The following is a 21,899-nucleotide window of genomic DNA, read 5'->3' as shown; positions in this document are numbered from 1 at the left end:
CTTCAGGTTTGCGCGGGGCTGGTGCGGGGCGAGAAGCAGCAGCCCGGCGGGCGAGCGAGTCCCTTCCCTCCTTTGGCCCAGGCGGCGGCTCCTTCGGCCGGACCGCTGAGCGGGCCAGACGGTGCGGACAAGGTCGCCGCCGCCGCCATCCTTCCCGGCCCCTCGTTTGCACCTGGGGACCACTTTTGCAGAAAGCTGGTTCCAAGCGCCTTCCGTTCGAAGGACCTCTCCCTGCAGAACCCGGCCCCCGACGCAGCAATCAGGCCCGAGACAGGCGGCTGGCTTCAGCTCTTTATTGGGAGGGATCAAGACAGGGACTGGGGTCCGCGCGGCTAGCGCAGGGGGCGCCGTCGGGGCCGCGCAGAGCGGCGCGGGGCCGTCTTCAGCGGGCTGCTCCGCGCGGATTTGCGCGAGAAGCCGCGGAGCGGGTAGGACGTGGAGGTGCCCAGGCCGGGGTCTCCCGCGGCGGCGGCGGCGGCGTCTGCCCTTGGCCCTTCCCTCGACGGCCGGTATCTGCAGCCGGGCGACTTGCACAGGCAAGCCCAGCGGCGGCCCTTCGCCTCCCAGAAGCGCTCGCCGTAGTCGAACCTGCGAGGGGCAGAAACGCCGCCGAGTGAAGACGGGGCGCCCGCTCCCCTCCTCGCCGGGGGAAACCGCCGCCCCCATTCCGGCAGGAGATCAGGGGACGCTTCGAGACCGGCTCTCGCCACCCCAGCTGCTGCAGCCAAAGTGCTGCTCTGTTCAAGGGCGGGGGGTAGCAAGAGGGAGCAGGCAGAGAGCCACGTCTCCTGCGGTTGCCATGCGCCCATTCGGGAGTGGCTGAAGCCCCCGGGAGGCCACCAGCAGGTGGCGCCAGAGCGATGACGGGCAGAGCCAAGTGGCTTGGCTCCAAGCAGCGCCTCCTCCCGGCTGAGTCTTGCAAGGGCAAACCTGAGACAGAAGTCCGAGAAGCGCCCCCTCCTCCTGGCTGGTTGCAAGTCCAGGGGGCAGGCATGGAGGTGGGGGCCCCTTCACCCCACGGCAGCCCCCCTTTCTCTCCGGCAGCACCACCTACGCCAGCTCTTCGCCCGCCTGGATGGCCCGGGCGCTGAAGAAGGCGATGCCCGGGATCTCGTGCCCCACGACCACCGGCAGAGCCACCAAGTTGGGCTGGCACGAATGGTTCAGGAAGCGGCCCACGCTGCCGTAGAAGCGCCCGTCCAGGCAGCACTCGGGGCCCGCCTGCGGGGAGAGGTGGGCAACGCTGAGCTCCAGTGCCCCAACCCCCGGGAAGGGGCAGAAATCCCTCCCGCCCCCCAAGTGGAGGCAGAGGTGTCACCTGCATGTCCACCACAAAGGAATAGGCGGCGTCCTCTCGCTGGGCAGCCTCGGCGCTGGAAATCAGCTCCCCAAAGTACCTGGCGGGGAGGAAAGGGCCATGAGGGGTTTTGGGGGGGGAATTGCCTGGACTCAGCCCCTCTCTTCTCCCCCCCTCCCCGGGACTTACTGGCAAAGGAAGGCTCCTCGGGGCACCTCCTGCATCGTGCGCACTGCCCAGCCCTTGCCTGGCACCCGGTACAGCTGCAGCTGCGTCCTGCGGATGAGAGGGTGCTGGGGCCCACCTCGGGCAGCGGAAAGCGGGACCCCCACCGGGCACCAGAGGGGCGAGGGGGGTTGTGGGGCGAGAAGAGAAGCAGGCAAGCAAGGGTCCCAAGCGCGGGGTGGCAAGCGGGGTGGTTGTTTTAAGGGGGCGACTTGGGTGGGCTGGCACGGCGTGAGACAAGGTGGCGAGGGGGGTGGGATTCGATTCGCCCCTTTGCTTCTCTCGCAGGGCTGCGGCAAGTATTTCTGCCCCAATGAAAGTGGCAGCGTTTGAACGCGCAAAGCGCCGTCTCCTTAATGGAAGAGAACAAAGGGTCCCCTCCCGGAAGCAGGAATCTGGAAAGGGGCCGCTCACAGAATCACAGAAGGGCAAGGTTGGGAGGGGCACCAGGGGTCATCTAGTCCAACCCCCTGTCATGCGGGAGTCGAAACCAACGCACCCCTGATGGGCGGCCATCCAAGCTCTGCTTAAGAACATCCTCGGAAGGAGCGGCCGTTGACACCATCGTGTGCCATTTGGCCAGGGGGCAAAGGAAGAGGGTGCCAAGGCATCTGACCCAGGCTGGTGGGTGCTCCTGCCCAGTGGTAGAAATTAGCCAGGCGCCAGACACGTTTTGCGACGGGCGCAGGTGCCGATTAAGACCACATGGAGATCTCTAGGCACCAGGTTGGTATTGCTGACCTGCCCACCTGGCTGGCCCCTCCAACTTTCTTAAGCAATTCAGCAGAAGAGCTTATTCAGGTATAGGCAGACTTGGCCCTCCAGATGTTTTGGGACTACGATTCCCATCATCCCTAACTAACAAGACCAGTGGTCAGGGATGATGGGAATTGTAGTCCCAAAACATCTGGAGGGCCAAGTTTGCCTATGCCTGAGTTTATCTGTTCCATTTGTCTACCACCTTTTTCTCTAAGGACTCCATGGTTCATCCCCCCCCAGCTGATCCCTACAACGACCCTGTGAGGTCGGCTAAGAGGCTGTGACTGACCCAGTGAGCTTCATGACAGAGTGGGGATTCGAACCCTGATCTCCCAGGTCTTCGTCTGACACTCTCACCACTACACCCCACTGCCTTCCTGAAGTACTTCTGCTGTGGGGCAGCTCCATATATTAAGCCGGTAAACGGAGGAGGCCGGGGAGCCCGCAGGCCCCTGGCCCAGGGAAGGGGGCTCACCTGAGGCCCCTCTGCGCCACCCGGTTGGGGCAGGAGCTGGCGCAGGAGCAAAGCATGTGGCACTCGTAGATGGGGCCCGCCTGGGCTGCGCTGCCGGCCGCGTCTGGTGCCAGCCGGCCATCCTGGACCACAAGAGGAGAGAAACGGCCGGCTGGCCCTCAGTGGCTCTGGCTGACCTCCCCGCCTGACCCCAGCAAGGGCAGGAGCGGCTCTCACCGGAGTGTACCAGGAGCGCCGGCCGCGCTCGACGCACGGGCAGGTGGGCGCAGAGCAGGAACTGGCGCACTCGCAGTGCTGAAAGAAGGCAAGGCGGTCAGGCCCCGGGGGAGGCGATTCGGGGGTCACGCTCAGCCCCCTGCAAAGCCCCCAGAGGGCCCTCTGCAGCCCCAGCTTGGCAGATGCCCAATCCATTATTATTCATTTTTATTACTATTTTGCTTCGGCGGTCCTCTGCAAGGAGCCAGCCCTGGCAGAGGCCCGCCAGATCCTCCCCCTCAAGCCACCTGGGTTGGGCATCCTCAGGCTCCCGGTGCCGGAAACAACGTCAGCAGGAGCAGCATCACTTCTCTGCACCATTCGACAACCTGGCGCCCTCCAGGGGGTTCTGAGGACAGAACCAGGTCGTCCAAAATACGCTATTTGTTGGGTTTGGGAGGGCGCCAGGTTGGCAGAGGATGCCTTCAAACAGCACAAGGAGGCCTGAACGGTCAAAACGCAGCCCTGCGAAATGTCTCTGGTTTGGAGGGGCTGCTCAGAAGACGCCCCAGAGTTGTGGGGCGTCTGGATGGATGGTGGGGCTTCCCTGCCCAACCAGCAACTTCAGCCCCTCCAATGAACCCTGGGGCACGGAAGAGGAGCGGGTTGGCAATGCCCCTCACCTGACTTCTGCCCCAGCCCGTCGCTGGGAGCACCGCCGAGTCCGACACGAAGGTCTGCGTGACGTAGAGGAAGGCTCCGGGGACCGGCTCCTCGTCCACCCCGTTGACGCAAGGGATGGGGACTTGCTCAAAGCCCCGGGAGATGTCTCTGGGGGCGACAGGAGCGCCCGTTGAGCCCCAGCTGCAGCCCGGTCGGAGGGAGGGGGTCCCGCCTTAGCCCAGCCGCCCCGGGGTGCCGCTCACCTGCAGAGGAGCCTCTCCGTCGGCTGGGGGGGCCGCGCCGAGGCCGCCTCCAGGGCCCGCCAGGAAGGGGAGCTGGGCTTGCAGCACTGCAGAGCCACTCGCCCGGCTCTGTTCTTCAGGGAGACTTTGGCGCCGTGGGCAAGAAGCAAGCTGTGGGACGCAAAGAGGGGCAGCTGAGCACCCTTGGGGGGGGGAGCCCCCAAGTCCTCCAGTCAGAAGCTGGAGCACCAAGGAAGGACTAAGAAGGGCTGTGGGAACCCCACCTACTCAGACAGGAGCCCCGGGGAGAATCTCTGGGGGTTGTGTTTCTTTGCTCTCCATCCACTCAAACCGCCCCCCAGTGGGAGCTGCCTGCTGCCTTCTCCTCTAGCCAGGCTTCCCCCAGAACTCCCTCCTCTCCCATTGCAATTCCTGACTCCCTGGGGGTCGGCTAGGTTGACCCCCACATCCTTCCCATCTGGCTCAGAGTGGCTAGGAGCCCGCCTGCCTGCCTCTGTGCTCCTCCACTGCTCTCTGTTGGGGAGAGAATAGATGCTGGGAGAGGATATACGGTATTGGCCTGAATATAAGCTGCACTTTCTTTTTGCCAAATTCCGACCGTGAAAAGTTAAAAGTGCAGCTTAAATTCACGACCTAACAAAAATTGACTTTTACGATATCGCTGCTGAAACAGACATGCGATCAAAATGTTTTCTTGCCGATTTGCAAGCTTGAGACTTCTGCAATCAATTCTAATGCCATTCATAGCTTTCCCCGTATTTTACAGTGCAGTATTGGTTTTTTATTTGCATTTACGGTGCTATGAACAGGTGTTTAACCCACTTGCGGGTCCTCTCTAGTGGCCACAGGATTTTATTCTACATCTGCCATTTACAGGTGTGAGTGCCTGCGGAATTTTAAGGGAGCGGGTTATATTCAGGTATTGTCTTTCTCTCCCCCCCCCCCCCAATTTTAAAGGTGCGGCTTATATTCGGGCCAATACGGTATTTGCTAGATATTATCCTTCCTTCCTCAGGTTTGTGAGTTCAGCAGGGTGTCATTCCTTTGCGGCTTAAAAGGGAAGCTGGTTTGAGCCTTTTTGATGCAGGAATCCAGGATGCTTTAAGGCGGAGCGTCAGACTCAGCAGATGCTCTCACAGTTCTGGCTGAGTGGAAAGTGACGAAAAAGAGAGGAAGAGCCCAGGCAGGTTGGAGGAGAAACAGAGCAGGGCACAGCGGGAGCACCTCTCACTGCAGAGTCCTCTCTAGCAGACTAGAGCTTCAGCGCCTCTCATGTGGCAGCCTTGCAAAGAGCGAGCATCTGGTCTGCACTGCTCTTTGAATATCCCACCCTGCACAGCCAGGCTAAGGGAGAGGCGGGTGCTGACCTCTCATCTCCTTGCCAAGGGCACAAGGGAGCTTCTGGGCAATGGCTGCATCTTCTCCGCAGCCAAGCTCTGGGCCTGGCTAGGGGCTGTGGGATGTAGCAATCAAATACAACATTTCCTGTTTGACCAGAGTGGACACGCAGGGGGGGTGTTACTCCAGTGCCAGAAGGACTTCCTGTCACACCTTTCTGGAGCATCTTCCCCCTATGTGTGACCAGGTAGGTGAGTGTGACCCTGGGAGACCCCATAAAAGAGCTGGTCATGCAGCCATCTTTCTCTTGATCATTCTCTTGTTGCTCTTGATGCTGCTCTCTTGATGTCTTTTGCTGTCTGCTGGCTCTCATCCAGCAGCGCATGGGCTCAATCCCCATATAGGATAAACTCACACTCTCTTCTGTAACTACAAGCTAAAGGCTGCCTTCAGGATCATTCCATGAACTGAATGTAAGTAAACTCCTTGTTACTTTGAAGAGAAAACTGTTGTGTCTTTATTCTTTTTAAGAGGGAATTAAAGGGGAATTTAGCAGGAACAAACCCAGTCTGGACAAGCCAGACTGGATTGCTTAGCTCAAAAGATTCAAATGAATCTACAAACTTCCTGCAATATTCAGGGGAATGTACTAGCATGAGTGAGGAAGGATAATATTTAATCAATATATCCTCTCCTACCGTCCACAACATTCCCACATGGGCAGGGGAGACCCTCACTCACACGAGACATTCGTAGCGCCTCTCCTGGGCCGCCAGGTGCAGGGGAGAGTCGCCTTGGCCATTCAGCGCATCCACATCAGAGCCGGCGTCCAGCAGCATTCTGGCGATGGAGGGGCTGCCGACATACACCGCCCAGTGCAGACAGAGGTTCCCTTCCTAAGGAGGGAAGGGGGGTGGGCAGCACAGAGAATGGGGTGAGCTGAGCTGGGGGGGCCCTCAGCCAAGCACCTCCCAGGCCACCCTCGAGGGGTTGTGTGACTGCAAGGTTTGCTGCCTTTCTCCACAGGGGAGCAGTCTGTGGACCCCAGGGCCCCCACAGCCTGCTGCCCCCAGGATCCTCCAGGCAGGAGGACCTGCGCCTGGCACAAGTGAGCAGCAGCCTTCCCTTGCAGCCTCCCTGCCTGCCTCTGGTTGCAACACACAGTCACACACAGCCTCTCCTTGGTCAGCCCCACAAGGTGCCCCCAGCTTCTTCGCTGGCTGGCAGAGCCCACCCCCTCCAGTGCCCAGGAGCGGAGCAAGCCAATCAGGTGACTGGGGCGGCGCGTGTGCCATGCACCCAGGGGTGGGGCTAGCTGCCTGTGGGGAGGGGCCAACTGGGGCAGGACGCTCCGCGGGGCCTCTGAGGAGTCTGCCTGCCTCCTCCCACTTAGCCGCCCTACAGGTGAGGGAGAGGCAGTGGGTGGACCATTTGGGGCATCACAGAGCATGCAGGCCCCACGGTGAGTGCTGCCCAGCCTTTTGTCACCCCCCTCAGTGGTGACACCCAGGGCGTCCCACCCCCACCCCCACCCCCACCCCTGCCAGTGCCGTGGCATCGCGTGGCAGTATGCCAGCAGGGAGCGTGTGCTTGTGAGAGCCGCTTGTCCAGACTGGCAGCCCAGCCCATTTTGGAGATTCCCCGCTCAGCTCTGGCCTCTTCCTGCCAACTGGGGCAGATCTACCAAGAAAGGAACAAAGCTTCAGCTTCTGGGCCCCAGAAGCCACTTTAGTCCACATGGCTCAATTTGGGGGACCCCATTTGAGCCACATGATGGAGGCCAATTGCTTTGACTCAAATTGATTAATTTTTTGTTGTGTATATATCAACCAACACAAAGTTTGAGAGTAAGGAGCACAGTTCCGACGAAAGAAGAATGGCAGACAAAATTAATGGATTATGCAGAAATAGATAAAATGACAGGAAGGATCCGAAACCTGCGGGACCAGAGATTTACAGCAGAAAGAAGAAATATATGATTTATTTGAAGAGCAACTGTAATCAACAAAGTACGCTAGTAGGACTACAATAAGTTTTGTAAGGAGAAATGTGTGAAGCATTGCAAATTAGAGAAAGAATAGTGATGTTAGTTATGAGTTAAAAGTAATTGCGGAAGTGAGAAATGTATATTTAGTGATTAGGTTGGAAAATTTTCAGATGAGATTGATGGAAGTCCAAAAAAAAAAAATGTATAAGATGTTCAAAATACGTTTCATTATTGTTGAAAATAACAAGTTGAAAATTAATTAAAAATTATATATATAAAAAAGAGAGTACCAGTAAGTAGCACAGATGTTGTAAGGAAGGAAGGAAGGGGAAAGTTGGCTGCTTTGCTGTGGCTCATGTAACTCTCCCCCCCCCCTTTCTAACAGACCTCCTTCTGGTTGCAAAGGGGCCTCCATAACAGTTTAAGCTTCAGGGGCCCCCAAATTGTAGGTCCATCACTGCTCCCAACTGGTCTTCTGTCTGGGTGGGCAATAGGGAGTGAATACCCCCACCCCAATTCCTTCCTTCCCCCCCCAGGGGTCCAGCCTCGCAGCGCAATCGGAGGGCGAATTCCTCACGTGATCCCGCACAGCTGGGTCTGCTCCGTGGGCCAGCAGGAGCTCCACCAGGCTCTCGTGTCTGTACTCCGTGGCCCAGAAAAGGGGCGTCCGGCCACTGGCATCCTGGAGAGCGAGGGGGAAGCCAAGAGAGCAGCCGTGGGGTGGGCCTTGTGCAGGCGAGGGGCCTTGGAGGGGAGCAAGGAGTCATCTCCCCCCATCGCAGGCACATCCCAGCCCTCCCACCAAGGGAAGGGGGTCCACCACAGCCTGTGGGGCACGGGGCCTGACCTACCTGGCTGTTGAGGGCCTCTGGGTCCTGGGCAAGGAGCTGGCGGGCCGTGTCGCAGTGGCCCTTCCTGGCCTCCATGTGCAAAAGGGGGTCTGCGGCCACCACCTCATCCTCCTCATCCACCTGCAGGCAGGAAGCCCAAAGCAACTGGCCTCCAAGCAGCCTCTGCCCCCCTGGCCTGGCCCTCCCCACAAACGGGTCGTCCTGGCTGAGAGTGGCCCAGCCCAAGGGAGTCTGCGGGACCCCCTTCTCCTCCTCACAGAGGGTCAAGGCCAGAGACCTGGAGAATCTGCTTTGCTGGACAATGGAGCGGACGGCCAAGGGTCAGGGAGATGGAGGCTGCCCTCTTGCCCAGCAATGTGGGGAGGGAGGGCAAGCACCCCAAGGGGGTCTCTGCCCAGAAGCATTCCTTACCTGTCTTTCAGAGGGGGCTTCGCCAGGCCCCAATCCTCTACTCTCTGTGGGGAAAGGGTTAATACAACATGCAGTTAGCTTGATGCTGGCTGGGGTGCAAAGTTGAATAAAACTTGGGGGAGATAAGCCCCATCCCATATAATCAATCCCAAGAAGCAGTGCATGTGCACTATTTGAATGGCAATCAACTTTGGGGAGGGGTCTGGCCCCCTCAAATATTTTATTGGGGAGGCCAAAGGGACCTCAGCCAATAGGAGTGGGCTCCTACATTGGGGGGCGAGCACTTGAGAAACACACACTTCTTGGAGGCCGCTCACTATGTTTCTCAGTTTCCTTTGCTCCCCCGCCCAGAGAATAAGCCCCCCCCCTCTGTGCCAAGATTCCCATTTCCAACACACGCCCCACCAAGCCTGCCTCACCGCTGAGCCCCATAGCAGTGCCACTCTGCGTGGGCAGAAGCCGTTGGGGTGGAATTCAAACAATGCCCAGAGCAGGGCGGGCATTCCATGGAATGGCGCTGCGTCCGGCCAGGACCAAGTGAGGAAGAGCAAGGGGAAGCTGGGCAGGACCCCACACAAGACCCCCATGTGTGGCCGCTGCTCCTGCTTGGGTCTGGCCAACACCCCCTGGGAAGCCCCCCTCTGGGTTGCTGAGCACAGCCGCAGCCCAGGAGGTCTGGCCAGGGAGAGGCCTTCTCTAGATGGCCTGCTGTTTGTTATGATTGTTGCTTTATTATCCCCCCCTCACTCTAAAGTCCCAGGGATTGGGGGGGGGGCGTGTTAATAATGTTGTGATTTGGGTCAGTCTGCAGGGTGCCTGGAGCCCCTTCTGACCCTTGGAGTCCTGAGCCCAGGAAAGGTTAATAGCTGATGGGAGAAGCCATGGCTAACTGGGCAGTTGCCAGTGAATGGCCTGCCATTTAAGCACCTCCCCCAGCATCTCTTTGACCAGCCAATGGGTCAAAATAAATAAATAAAAATTGTCCAGTAGCACCTTAGAGACCAACTAAATAGGTGTTGGCCAAGGGACTAGGGCTGCCAGATTTCAAAATGCGAAAATCCTGAAACAAAAGTTGTTCAGCTTTTCTTTTCTTTTTGCCCCAAGTTGTTGATCTTTTTGGGCAAAATCATGGCTTGCCACACACCTGGATTTTCCTGGACATTTTGCTGAATGCTGCTTCCCACTGCAGTATTCTGGGTGTGTCCGGGAAATTCACACCAAGAACCATCAGCGTCCGAAATTAAGGAGCTTGATTGCCAGGGCAATGACTAACTGCGGGTGCCCCGCCTGGCTGGGATGTGGAAGGACGATGGCCAGCCTGGCTGGGTGAGAGCTGAGCTGAGTGGAGGCTGCAGGCTGAGAAGCCAGAGAGACAGCGCCATGCTTGATTGATGGGCGATTCCAAGGCTGTCACAGTGAGAGAAGAAAGGCCTTTTGGGGTGTCGATGCTGCGAGATCCTCCATCTTTGGCTCAGGCTGTAGATGTGTAAATAAACCATAGATCCTAAAAACACCACAGTCTCTGCTGTCCCTCATTCCAAGGGAACCCAGTCCTGGAAGCCCTGCAATCTCGCCCTGCTTGGAGATTGGGTGCCAGGCAAGCAGTGCTTTTCTACCAGTGCTGTGTCCCCTTGAATATGCCCAGAAAAAAGCACTGATGCCGTCAAAGTCGGCCAATTAGCTCACATCAAAGCAAGTGAGTAAAAATGCATTCATTGCTACTATTAATTGTGGGGTTATCTTGACTTCCAAGATGGTGTTTGCAGAGCTTCCAGAGCCGTTTGCCTTGGGTTCAGCACCCCCTCCCCAGCAGCTCTTATCGGGCAGCCAGTGGGGAAGGGCCACGTGGGGCAAACTCTGGCTCCACGTCACGGAAAGGCTTGCCCCGGGAGCTTTATCTGCCCCTTCCCTGCCTGGCATCTCCTGGCTCCGGCACTCTGCCTCTCTCTCTCCTCCAGGCCGCCATGGGCTGCCTCCCGAGACTCCTGCTGGCACTGGGGCTGGCAGTGGCCTTAGTGCAGCGTTTGGGGGCCCAGGAGAGCAGGAACCAGGCAGAGGAAGAGGAGGAAGAGGAGGACCAGGGGGTCTTGGTGCTCAACCAGAGCAACTTTGCCCAAGCCCTGCAGAAGCACAAGCTGCTCCTGGTGGAGTTCTGTGAGTAGCAGCTGCTGCAGGGGGGAGAGCTTGAACGGGGCACCACCTGGCCTGCACCCCCAGGCAAAAAGCAGCAGGCGCTGGGAGGGGCAGGTGGGGCAAACTGGGGCAGCTGCTTGGTTGCTTAGCGGAGGGGGCACAGCGAACCCTGTTGAGAGACATCCCCTCTGGCAAGGGTACCCTCTCAACTAGGGCCAGGGCCTTTTCAGCTCTGGCCCCGACTTGATGGAACGCTCTGTCCCAAGAGACCAGGGCCCTGCGGGATCTGACATCTTTCCGCAGGGCCTGCAAGATGGAGCTGTTCCGCCTGACCCCTTATATGGAATTTGGTATATAAATTTTCCCTTGGCTTTTTTGCTGGCCCATGTAGAACCAGCATGGGTGAATATCTGATGTTCCCTCCCTTCATGGTCTTCATTTATGGGTGATACGGAAGGGGGGGGCAACTAAGATGAGGCTGCATTTTAAGCTGTATTTTAAGCAGTATTTTAATTAGCTTTCCCCCCCCATTACATTTTGTTGTAATTTATATTTGATGTTAGCCGTCCTGAGCCTGGCCCTGGCTGGGGAGGGCAGGGTATTAAAAATTATTATTATTATTATTATATTATTATTATTACCTTTCTTGTAGCTCCCGCCTCACCTTCCAGCCCCCCCCCCACCCCAGCTGTGTCCTCCTGTGGCACCACAGAGCTGCCTTTCTTGGAGCAAACCTGCTCTATGCTCTGGAAGGCAAGAGGAGATGAGATTAAGCAAAAGCGGCTCTCAGCAGCCTATGGGGAGAGCAAACATGGCCTGCCAGGCCCACAGAGCCTGGCCCAGGGAACAGGAGGGAGGGCAGCCTACAGAACCACACCCTCCTGCTGTGCCTGTGGCTCCTGAGACCCACTGGTGTGCATGTACCCCCCCCCATCACCACCACAATGGGGATGCTCTGGCCCCACACTCAGAGACAGCAAATGCTTCCCAAGGCCAGTTGCTGGAAACCGCAGGAGGGAAGAGTAGCTCTCGCACCCAGGTCTTGCTTGCGGGCTTCCCTGTGGGGCTTCTGGCTGGTCACTGTGAGAACAGGATGCTGGACCCGATCCAGCAGGCTCCTCGGATGTCCTTACACACCTCCGCACTGCCATTTGTTGCCTGTGGGGTTGACGCTTCACCCCTCCTCCTTTTCCCTCCCAGATGCCCCCTGGAGCAGTCACTGCCAGGCCCTGGCCCCGGAGTACGCCAAGGCCGCCGCCCTGCTGAAGGAGGAGGGCTCTGCGCTGCGCCTGGCCAAGGTGGACGGGGAGCAGGAGAAGGAGCTGAGCGCAGAGTTCGGAGTCAGCGGCTTCCCCGTCCTCAAGCTGTTCAGAGACGGCAACCGCACTCACCCGGCGGACTTCACAGGTAAGAAGAGGCAGTGGTTTTGCGGGGCGTTCTCAGCCGCCCTGGACCTCCCCTGTCAGAGGCAGGGTGGCTCTGAATACCCATTGGTACGGCCCTTGGGTCCCTTTGGGGGCATCCGGCTGGCCCCTTTGAGAACAAGATGCTGGACTAGATGGGCCTGATCCAGCAGCAGCCGGGGTCTCCCTTGGTTCTTATCCTGTGGCTCTTTGGGCATGAGGTGTCAAGTGAGGGAGTTCTCCTCTTCCTCCTCTTCCTCACAGTATAGAATTAACGAGCAGCTGATAGATTTATAGTCCTTTATTACAGCATTGTGTTGCACACACAGACAACCCTCTGCAAGGAGATCAGTTGCCTATTCTGAATCCGACTTCCGACTTCCGCAGCAAGGACTGTGCCAATGGGAAGTTCCTCCCCCTCTCAGTCTCCTTTGTTTTCCGATACGTTCAGACCTCTGAGTCCGAGGGAAGAGGGGGGGTCCCCCCACTTTCAACTGATGTATCTTCCATCTGCCCCCTCCCTTCCGGATCTCTTGTCATTATCTCGTAGCTGGGTAACTCCTCCCTAATCTGTTCAGCTTCTATGTTTGTTTCTGCTTCTCTCTCTGCTTCTGGAAATGCTGGAGGTGCAGAGGGGGATATTCCCCCTCCACTTCCGAGAGGCGCTTATCTGTCTACGACTGCATTCCCCAATCTTCAGATCCAGACCATTCCCTGACATGAGGGCTTCACCTCAGAGGGAGCAACAAGAGCTCTTCGCTTGCAGCTCCTCGCCTAGATTTCCCGGGATTGCATTCGCCCTCTTTGCAGTGGCATCACATCAGGGGCTTATTCTCATCTGAACCTCAGCCAAAATGAGCCCCTGTGAGAGGAGGGGCACCATTCGTCGCTCTCCCTTCTTAACGCAGCGCCTGGTCAAGCAGATGGCGCAGCCCCACAACTCACACTTTTGCCGCCCGTTTGCCAGGCCAGCGAGACGCAGAGGGAATCGTGAAGTGGCTGAAACGGAAAGCTGGGCCCAGTGCGGTGCTGCTGGAGAATGCCAGCCAGGCGGCTGCTTTCCTGGATGCCAACGTGGTGGCGGTGGTCGGATTCTTCCCTGTGAGTGCCCCACTTGCGCCTCTGCACTCCTGCAGCCAAGCCAAGCTGCTACTCCTGAGCTGCTGTTTCCTGGTGGTGCAGCCTGCTGCCCGTTCCCTGCAGCTGGGAAAGGGAGGAAATGTGAGGGTCAGCCTCTGGCACATTCCAGGGGACATTTGGGCCCCAACTGGCAGGCTGGGGAGCCCCCAGGGAGTTGCTGTCTTAGGGAAGCTTCCCTGCACCCAAGGCCCTGCCGGGGGAAGCAGGTCTCCCAGAACGAGATTCTCTTTCCTCTCCACAAACGGAGCACGGGCCTCGGATATCCTTTGCGTGCTGCTCCTGGCATCCTGTGCCCGACTCAGCCGCCGCGCATTCCTTGCAGGACCTGCAGGGTGAAGACGTGCGCCTCTTCTACGATGTGGCCAGCGATGCTCCGGACGTTGCCTTCGCACTCACCAACCGCTCGGAGCTCTTTGAGAAGTTCAACGTGACCCACCCTGGCACCGTCTCTCTCTTCCGGAAGGTGAGAGCTGGGCCAGGCGGGCACTTCCAGGAGCTTAGCAGGGTTGGTTAAAAGAACGGGGGGGGGGGGGCATTTAGAGGGGAGGCGTTTCTTTCTGTGGCTGGTGCAGCTGCTGAGATTTATCGATGGTGCTCCCTGGATCTGCCCAGACAGACTCTGTCACATAACCGTTTCTTGAGTGGAATTTTTTGGAAACGTCCCTCAAGTACAGCTGAAGGCAGTATATTCAATCTTGCCAGAGTAAAAGCGCGTCTATATTTTGGAATTATTAAGTTATGCAAACAGGGTGCCAGAGAGTCAAGATGACTGGGTGAAAAATAGTCATACCATGGGCAAAATTTCCTTATTGTGGCCAGATTGTTCTGTCGCTCGATATCATTTTAAGCGCTGCCTAATTAAGTTGTTCGCTTTTCTAAAACCCAGTGTGAGTAGCTGGGTTATCATCCCTCTATTATTGTCCATTCTGGGTTGCCCAACCACTGTTACAGTGTCCCTTCTCTTGACAGATCAAGATGAGCAGGTGACAGCAAGGGTTGCAAGGTTTTTTGCCAGGGCAATTAGCATTAGATCCCTTATTTGACTATTGACCCAAACCCCCAAAATGTTTTTTATATAATTGAGTTTTTACCTTTATCCTCTGTATACCACAATTTTGTTTGCTTTACAGTGGTACCTCGGGTTAAGAACTTAATTCGTTCTTAACCTGAAACTATTCTTAACCTGAGGTACCACTTTAGCTAATGGGGCCTCCTGCTGCCACCGCGCGATTTCTGTTCTCATCCTGAAGCAAAGTTCTTAACCCAAGGTACTATTTCTGGGTTAGCGGAGTCTGTAACCTGAAGCATCTGTAACCTGAAGGGTCTGTAACCTGAGGTACCACTGTATTGTTATGGCTGGTGGCTGATGCAAAGAAAGATTAATTTATTCATTCTCTTGCAGCACGATGAGTCCCGGGAAGACTTCCTGGTGGATGAAGAGCTGGGCCTGGACGGGGCAGAGCTGGCACAATTCATCCTGGCGCAGAGCCTGGAGCTGGTGATGGAGTATACAAGCCAGGTGAGAGGGGGCCTTGCAGTTCCTCAGCCCCTTCTTCCTCCTGGCTGCCAGCCAGAGCCCAGCTCCTCCTGGCTCTTTCTTGCCAGGGTTGCTTGTCCCTTTTAGGGATTTTCCAGCATTGCAGGGGGTTGGCCCCAGTGGCGTAGCGTGGGTTGTCAGCACCCGGGGCAAGGCAAGTAATTTGTGCCCCCTAACCTGTGAGAGAGAGAGAGTGAGCCAGGTAGGGGCAGAGAGCTGCGAGTGCGAGCGCGCCCCCCCAGATGTTGCGCCCGGTGCGGCCGGCCCCCCCTGCACCCCCCACACTACGCCACTGGTTGGCCCAGATGACCCGGGGGGGGGGGGCCTTCCAACTTGTGACCTCCCCTTCTAGCAAGCAAAGCCCTGCCACAGCTCAGCACCTCCAGAGGGAGAGGAGCGACTGCGTGTCAGGCTCCAGGGAATCTGATCCCTCCCATGGTGGCAGCCAAGAAGCAGATAAAAACAGAAGAGTTCTTACCAAGTCTTTTATTCAATATTTACAGAGAGAGAATGCAGAAATTGTGGGAATGTTCAGGGAGGCAGGAGAGGATATATTGTTTATTAATATCCTTCCTAACTTCCGCTAGCAAGTTCTATAACCTAGCAGAGTTTTAACATTCCTCTTTAAACGCACAGTGGGTAGCTGGTTGCAAGCGTGTTTAAGCTTCTCGATATAGATTCCTGGTAAGATCCCTTATTTCCCTCTTAAAAGAATAAACATGCCACAATCTTATTTAAGACATATAAAAGTAGTTTACTCACATCAGCATCAGTTCACAGATGGATCCCTGAAGGCAGACTTAGTTACAGATATATACATGTGAGTCTATCCCATATGGAGATAGTCTCTTTGTCCTCTGTTGGCCAGCAGAGCATCTCTAGCTAAAAAGTTGCTCCAACAAAGAGAGGAAGTCAAAGAGAGAGAGATGGCTGCATGCCTTGTGCTTTTGTTACCTGCACAGGTAAGGTCACACCCACCTCTAGTCACATGCAAGAGGAAGTATGTCCCAGCCCAGGAGGAAACAGGTTTTCGACTGGCTGGTCCAAACATCCCCTCTCATGTCCACTCTAGGAAAACAAGGAATGTTGTACTTGACTGCTACTTATGTATCACATCCCACAGAAATGCCATCTCTCCTAGATAATGGTGTTGCTCTGAGAGAAGTCCCACCCCCTCTGTCTCTCCTATTCTACATCATCCCTGCGCCAGTTGAGCTGCGCTTTCTGCCTCTGAGCTTTCTGCTCTACTATTCTCAATGCACGCCTGGTCCTAGGAGAAGGGGGGTCAGGAATGCTTTCGAATGATAATGTGTCAGCCAGCTGCTCAGGCTCTGCTGCTTCCCCCTCCTCTTCCATTATCTTCCAGCTTTTTCCCTCTTCTGTCTCAGAGTCATGACCTTCTGCAAACCACCGTTGTAATTCTATACCGCCCTCCTCTTCTTGGGAAGGTCCAGGAGAGGGGGGGCTGTCTCTATCATTCCTCCTCCGATGTCCAGTCCCTGACGCTGTGGGTGGGACCCCTCCGCTCAGTGGAAGGACCCCTGCTGGGTCACAGTCAGCTCTGGGCCTTTGGGTCTGTCTGCCTGGCAGGGAAGGGGGGCCCTGAGAGCCCAGCGCAGCCCCCTCGCCATTTCTGCTGCAGAGATGCGGGCCTCCTCCCTGGGGAGAGTGGGCTGCTCTTTTGCTTCTGGGTTTTTGGGGCACCTGTCCTCACTGTCAGAACTAGTGTTCGGCCGAGCTACTCCTCCGGTCGAATCAGGTTGATTCACAACCTGAACCTTTGATGACGTTGCCTCATTACGCAGAGTATCCAAGCAGCAGAAGGGCGAGAAATATGAGCTATATTGCTAAGAGTTTTATTTCTTACTACGCAGACAGAAAAGAATATACATCCTCTCTCTGTGAAAGCAGAGAGGCAACTGGAACAAAGGAACAGGAAACCAGTAATATCAACATCCGTCTCCTGTGAGACTTCCAGCAGTCTGGAATGTCTGGAATGTAAACAGAGTCTTGTGACTCCAAGCACTGCACAGTGGCAAAAGAGAAACCTAACATCTTTCCCCTTTCTGTGAACACCACTGGGCAGTGTGTCAAAACAGAAACCTAACACTCACACCCCTCCACCCCTGGGGGGTCCCCGCTGTGGCATTCCCTAAGCAAAGGAAGGATTAGACTCTGATTAATAGAAGACACACAGAGGCTTGACCAGCAAGACTCTGGGAGGGGTGCGTATAACAATAATGCCTGTCCACCCTCCAGACCAGGTCGTTTTATTCACAAAAGAACTTTTTACACACTGTACGTAAGAACCAATCAGATTTTCTCTGAGCATTTCAAAACCCCCATGTGGGACAAAGTTAAACTACAAAAACTAATTAAGCATGCATACTTCTGGGGTAAATAAAACAGAACTAAAAAGGAGGGATGCATTCAGCAACCCTGGAGGTCATAAACAGCAATAAACATGATAGGAAGGATGGCAAGGACGATGGGGATCTTTATCACCTTCATGTGAAAAACTATTTCTTGGCCCTAAGATGAACAAAATCAAGGAAGGACACATCAAAGAACTGCCTACTATCTTCCATGGCCTAGGATGCCTGGCGAAGCAACTGGCAACTGGGCTGTGTACGTGACTTGTCAAGCAAGAGAAATAGGACAGGGATGCAGAGGCGTGGATTGATCAAAAATCATATCAAAATGGCTTAAACCCAGTCAACGCAATGCTTTCATTGCTGACACAGATGGCTTGCTCCATATTTGGTATAATTCCTCCCAGCAATCCCACCTGATCACTACACCCACCTGTGTCTTTCCCCTAGAACTCCTCCAGGATATTTGGGGCAAAGATCCCAAACCACCTGCTGCTCTTCATCAACAAGACGCAGGACTCTCAGCTGGAGCTCCTCAGCAGCTTCCGAGATGCTGCCCCTGCCTTCCGGGGACAGGTGAGCCCCCCTTGGCCAGCCGGCACATTTGCCCTGGGGCTTTGGGGTGGGGGGGTCCCATGCAGGGAGGGGCTGGGGTTTGTGTGGGTGCTGTGTTTTCTGCTTCTGGAAGGCGAGTCCCAGGGAGCATATTCCTGCCCTGCCGGGGGTCGGACTAGACTCATCTCTGCCCCTCTATGCAGGTGCTTTTCGTGCTGGCCGACGTCAACGGGGAAGGAGCCCAGATCCTGCACTTCTTTGGCCTCAAGAGCCACGAGGCTCCCGCCATCCGCTTCATCAACATCGAGAGCAACAGGAAATACCTCTTGGTCGCAGACGGATCCCTCACGGCTCCTGCCATCCATGCCTTCTGCCAGGAGGTGATGGAGGGCAAAGTCCAGGTGGGCAGCCAGCCACATGGTCAGGCTGGGTGGGGGGGGGGGAGAAAGGGACGAGGACTCTTTTTTATATTCCTTTTTATTAGGTTTTTCAAAAAAAATGTACTTCACATACAATTTATCATTCACTTATATGTTTCTTTTTGTCTTCCCACCCACCCCACGCTGATGTTTTTAAATATTTAATTGCTGCATTTATACTTGTTACTAAACCCCCCAATTCCATCTGATCTTCCTTTTTTTATCCCGCTCATATTTCAAATGCACTCCTACCATTCCTGTTCCTGGAACATTTATTTGGTTCTTATTAGTTTGTGACCCCATGCACATATTGTATGTCTTCTGTTTATGAATTTTGAAACAGTATAGTGTTATAAAAATATTGTCAGTATATTATTAGCCGGTGTGTTGCTTGTTGTTGTTCATATTTCAAATCCTGCACGCAATTTCCTATTGCTAAAATATTTTGACAGATAGTAAAAAAAAAAAAGGCCTCCCATTTTCCATAAACAGTTCATCGCTGTGTCCTCTGAGTTTTACCGTCATTTTTGCCATTTCAGCATAATCCATTCATTTTATAAGCCATTCTTCTCTGGTTGGAGTCTCTTTGAAATCAAGAAATCAAGATAGCCAACTTTTTGTAAAAGAATGGAAACGGTTTATTGGATATTTACAAACAAACTGTAAACAGATAAGAATATTGGCAGGATTATTGTAATAACCTGCAGTTTTATAAGAGTATGAATTTAAAGTAGATGGATAAATGAGCAAATTGAGTTAATTTGGATGTGCAGAAAATATTAAAAATAAATTTAAGGAACTACAGAAAGAGGGGGGAGGAAGTCAAGTTTTGAAATGTTAAAATGATTGTAAAATTACTGAAATGTATAAAACTGAAAATCATAAATAAAATAACATAAAAATAAAAAACAAGTCTCACCACTCCACTGACCCACAGCACTAAGCGCTGCTTCATCTTTCCAGCCGTACCTGATGAGCGAGGAGATTCCAGAGGACTGGGATAAGGCGCCCGTCAAGACCCTGGTTGGCAGAAACTTTGATCAAGTGGCATTTGACGAGAGCAAGAGCGTCTTTGTGAAGTTCTGTAAGTGGCACTTTGGGACTGGGGAGGAGGAACCTCAAAGCTGCCTCTGGGGCTTGTCCGCGTTCCCTCCTGGCACCCTATGGAAGCTCACTGGGAGGGCAGAAGAAGCAGAGGGCAGCCCTCCTTGGGGGTTTCCCCCTCTCATCCCGTTAGGAGAAACAGGCTTGCCCCAGATTTTCAGGTACATATACAGAGCTTAATGATATATACATATACAGAACTGCAAGGATCTTTTTGCCCGGTGTGGGACTCAAACCCACGACCCTGAGATTCAAAGTCTCATGCTCTACTGACTGAGCGATCTCAAGGAAAATTGCTGCTGAAAGAACTTGCTTGCTTTGCAGACTTTCAGAGCCCAGCCCTTTCCAAGAGGTTCAGAAAACATTTATTACAAAAATCGCATAGAAATAATTTACCGGTGTGATGATAAATGTGTATCAGCCAAACAGTCTGGAATTTATAAAGTCTTCAGGATACTTTGAAATGAGGCCAGGATACTCAATGGGGCCAGAATTCCCTGAGGAGGAAATCCCGAAAGGCTGGGCCCACCACCGAGAAGGTCCTGTTTCCCATTTTTAACACTCGATTGGGAGCTGCTAAGAGTGGCTGGGGAAACTCAGCCAGATGGACGGGGTATAAAAAATTATTATTATTATTATTATTATTATTATTATTATTATTATTATTATTACCCAACAATCCAATAGGCCATAACAGGCCACAACGGAGCGGGGTCTTTGAAGCTGAATTTAAAGTCCCAGCAGGCTTACAGTGGGGCAAGGGGTCTCAAACTATGTAGGGCTTTAACAAAACCAGGGCCTGAAAATGGGAGCAGAAAGCAACCGGCAGCCAGTGCAATTGGTACCAAATCAGTGCAAACACCCATAGCCACTACATCCTCTGTGCCAGTTGTGGGGTCATCTTTAAAGGCGGCCCCACTACAAGGTGTTAAGAGGGACACAGCCTGCACAACTGAAACCAGGTCAGCTTTCTCCAGAGAGGGATGCAGCTGGTGAACCGGCCTGACGACAAAACAGACTTGCGTCTTCCTAACTCCATCCCTTCTCTTCCGCTTCCACAGATGCCCCCTGGTGCCCCCACTCCAAGGCAATGGCGCCCGCCTGGGCAGAGCTGGGGGAGAAATATAAAGACCGCGAGGACGTCCTCATCGCCGAGATGGACGCCACGGCCAACGAGGTAGCAGGGCTCCCCATCCCAGCCTACCCAACGCTCTACTACTTCCCTGCCGGGCAGGACAAGAAGGTAATGCAGGTGCCCCTTGGCGTGGGGGGGGGGACTGTGGCTGCAGGATGTGCCCAGGTCCTCCGGGACAGTAGAGCAAGGAGGCTCCCCCAGGAGGTAGAAGGGAGGCAGCAGCTGCTTGTGGGGCAAAGCCAGGCCAACGCCCCCCCCCCCCTGTTTTCCACCCCAGATGATCGAGTACCGGAGCGCCAGAGACCTGGAATCCTTCTCGGCATTCTTGGAGAACGGGGGTGAGATTCCTCCCCAGGACGACACCCAGGTGAGTTTCAGTGGCAACCCCTCGTGCCCACTCCGAACATTGAGTTTGTCCCCGTTCCCACGGTGATGCTGGGCTCTGGCTTTCCAGGCTGCCGAGACCCCCGAGGAACCCCAGGAGAATCGAACGAGCCCACCAGGCTCCCCAGAACCAAGAGACGAGCTGTAGAGCCGGCCGTGGCCTCCGAGGGCCTCGCTTCCTTCGTGGCTCCGCTGCACGTTTGCCGGTGGCCAAAAACCGGAGGATCTGGGAGAGCTGCCACGTGAGAGTTGTGCAATGTAGGGGACAACAGCTCCCTTCGCCCCCACCCCCGATCAGGCTCCCCCTCCTGCCTAAATGCTGCCCTGGGAAGAGACCAGCAGCCCCTCCCTCCTCGTTTTTATATATTTATTTATATCCTGCCTTCTCCCCTGAAAGGGACTCAAAGGTCGCTTACAGACGAAAACACCGGAAGGAAGCAACAATTGAAAAGCAATGAAGCACTAACAGAAATCTATCAATCTATCAATCATGATGATCTATTAAAAACATGCAGATAATTGCAGCACCAGCCCTTTCATTAACAGCAGCCCCCGTGTCCCGCCCTCCCCAGCGGCGGCCTCCATCCCGGGGAGAAAGCTGCAAATACCTGCAGCTTAGTTTGAAGGTGGCAGCGCTAGTTTAGAAGTCACACAGGACTCTTCCTCGGGGAGAAGGGAAAGGCAGCAAGCACAGACCATTTGGGGATGGGGACGAGGGCTGACCTAAGGCCTATCCTCTAAATCATGGGTAGGCAACCTAAGGCCCGGGGGCCAGATCCGGCCCAATCGCCTTCTCAATCCGGCCCACAGACAGTCCGGGAATCAGCGTGTTTTTACATGAGTAGAATGTGTGTTTTTATTTAAAATGCATCTCTGGGTTATTTGTGGGGCATAGGAATTCGTTCATTCCCCCCCCCCAAAAAATATAGTCCGGCCCCCCACAAGGTCTGAGGGACAGTGGACCGGCCCCCTGCTGAAAAAGTTTGCTGACCCCTGCTCTAAATTAAGAGCGTGTTTCACCCAAGCGATGTCCCACCGTCTGGCTGAGGTCCTGGCGCCCAAAGCAAGCCAAGGCAGGACCTTGCTATCAGCCCGCACTGATGCAGATGGGGCACACAGTGGTCTGAGAGTGAGGGATGGGGGGGGGGGGTTGATACGACATCCTTGTGCAAAGAACCCCCCCAAGGGTCTGTTGCTGCATCTGCGCAGACTGCAAGAGCAACGTTGCTTCTGCTGCTGTTCCCCACATGGAA

The 21,899-nt window shown here is 54.9% G+C and overlaps 2 protein-coding genes across 9 annotated transcripts; one reads left to right on the top strand and one right to left on the bottom strand.

Annotated features, from left to right (window-relative positions):
• Nucleotides 1-277: 277 nt before the first annotated feature.
• On the bottom strand, nucleotides 278-8,960 carry LOC310749185 (histone-lysine N-methyltransferase EHMT2-like). 3 transcript variants are annotated; one of them, XM_083585767.1, is made up of 13 exons: nucleotides 8,884-8,960; nucleotides 8,465-8,508; nucleotides 8,054-8,173; nucleotides 7,780-7,884; nucleotides 5,957-6,111; nucleotides 3,878-4,027; nucleotides 3,635-3,782; nucleotides 2,973-3,050; nucleotides 2,757-2,878; nucleotides 1,487-1,573; nucleotides 1,319-1,397; nucleotides 1,055-1,221; nucleotides 278-588 (listed from the first exon to the last, which is right to left on the bottom strand). In XM_083585767.1, the coding sequence occupies exons 1-13, from the start codon at nucleotides 8,894-8,896 to the stop codon at nucleotides 333-335; spliced, it is 1,524 nt and encodes a 507-aa protein (XP_083441893.1). In that variant the 5' UTR covers nucleotides 8,897-8,960; the 3' UTR covers nucleotides 278-332. The 3 variants fall into 3 exon arrangements, 2 of the variants coding, with proteins under 2 accessions (XP_083441893.1, XP_083441894.1); XR_014541509.1 differs by having other exon boundaries at nucleotides 488-588; nucleotides 931-1,221; XM_083585768.1 differs by lacking the exon at nucleotides 1,487-1,573.
• A 62-nt stretch (nucleotides 8,961-9,022) lies between these two features.
• PDIA2 (protein disulfide isomerase family A member 2) lies at nucleotides 9,023-21,170 on the top strand. Of its 6 annotated transcripts, none has more exons than XM_083585731.1 (12): nucleotides 9,023-9,137; nucleotides 10,423-10,618; nucleotides 11,798-12,004; nucleotides 12,968-13,101; nucleotides 13,463-13,603; nucleotides 14,543-14,659; nucleotides 17,500-17,625; nucleotides 17,808-18,005; nucleotides 18,987-19,107; nucleotides 20,189-20,370; nucleotides 20,540-20,629; nucleotides 20,717-21,170. In XM_083585731.1, exons 2-12 carry the CDS (start codon nucleotides 10,429-10,431, stop codon nucleotides 20,792-20,794), a joined length of 1,584 nt encoding a protein of 527 aa, XP_083441857.1. In that variant the 5' UTR covers nucleotides 9,023-9,137; nucleotides 10,423-10,428; the 3' UTR covers nucleotides 20,795-21,170. The 6 variants fall into 6 exon arrangements, with proteins under 6 accessions (XP_083441857.1, XP_083441860.1, XP_083441859.1 ...); XM_083585732.1 differs by lacking the exon at nucleotides 9,023-9,137 and adding an exon at nucleotides 9,286-10,160 and having other exon boundaries at nucleotides 21,044-21,170; XM_083585730.1 differs by lacking the exon at nucleotides 9,023-9,137 and adding an exon at nucleotides 9,441-10,160.
• Nucleotides 21,171-21,899: the final 729 nt, after the last annotated feature.

This window comes from Podarcis filfolensis (assembly GCF_964270895.1).
Source record: "Podarcis filfolensis genome assembly, chromosome: 14".
Lineage (NCBI taxonomy): Eukaryota > Metazoa > Chordata > Lepidosauria > Squamata > Lacertidae > Podarcis > Podarcis filfolensis.
This window is presented reverse-complemented; position numbering and strand designations above follow the sequence as displayed.

What these genes read in the sequence shown, in the direction of transcription:
- LOC310749185 (XM_083585767.1), bottom strand. An exon ending in AGGCGCTACGAATGTCTCGT is followed by an intron (nt 4,028 to 5,956) that starts GTGAGTGAGGGT and finishes TGCGTCCCACAG; the next exon opens with CTTGCTTCTTGCCCACGGCG. An exon ending in GTGGCGCAGAGGGGCCTCAG is followed by an intron (nt 1,574 to 2,756) that starts GTGAGCCCCCTT and finishes TCTCATCCGCAG; the next exon opens with GACGCAGCTGCAGCTGTACC.
- PDIA2 (XM_083585729.1), top strand. Translation starts at nt 11,542, where the DNA reads ATGGGGATGCTCTGGCCCCACACTCAGAGACAGCAAATGCTTCCCAAG. An exon ending in CGGTGGTCGGATTCTTCCCT is followed by an intron (nt 13,102 to 13,462) that starts GTGAGTGCCCCA and finishes CATTCCTTGCAG; the next exon opens with GACCTGCAGGGTGAAGACGT. An exon ending in CCCCTGCCTTCCGGGGACAG is followed by an intron (nt 17,626 to 17,807) that starts GTGAGCCCCCCT and finishes CCCTCTATGCAG; the next exon opens with GTGCTTTTCGTGCTGGCCGA.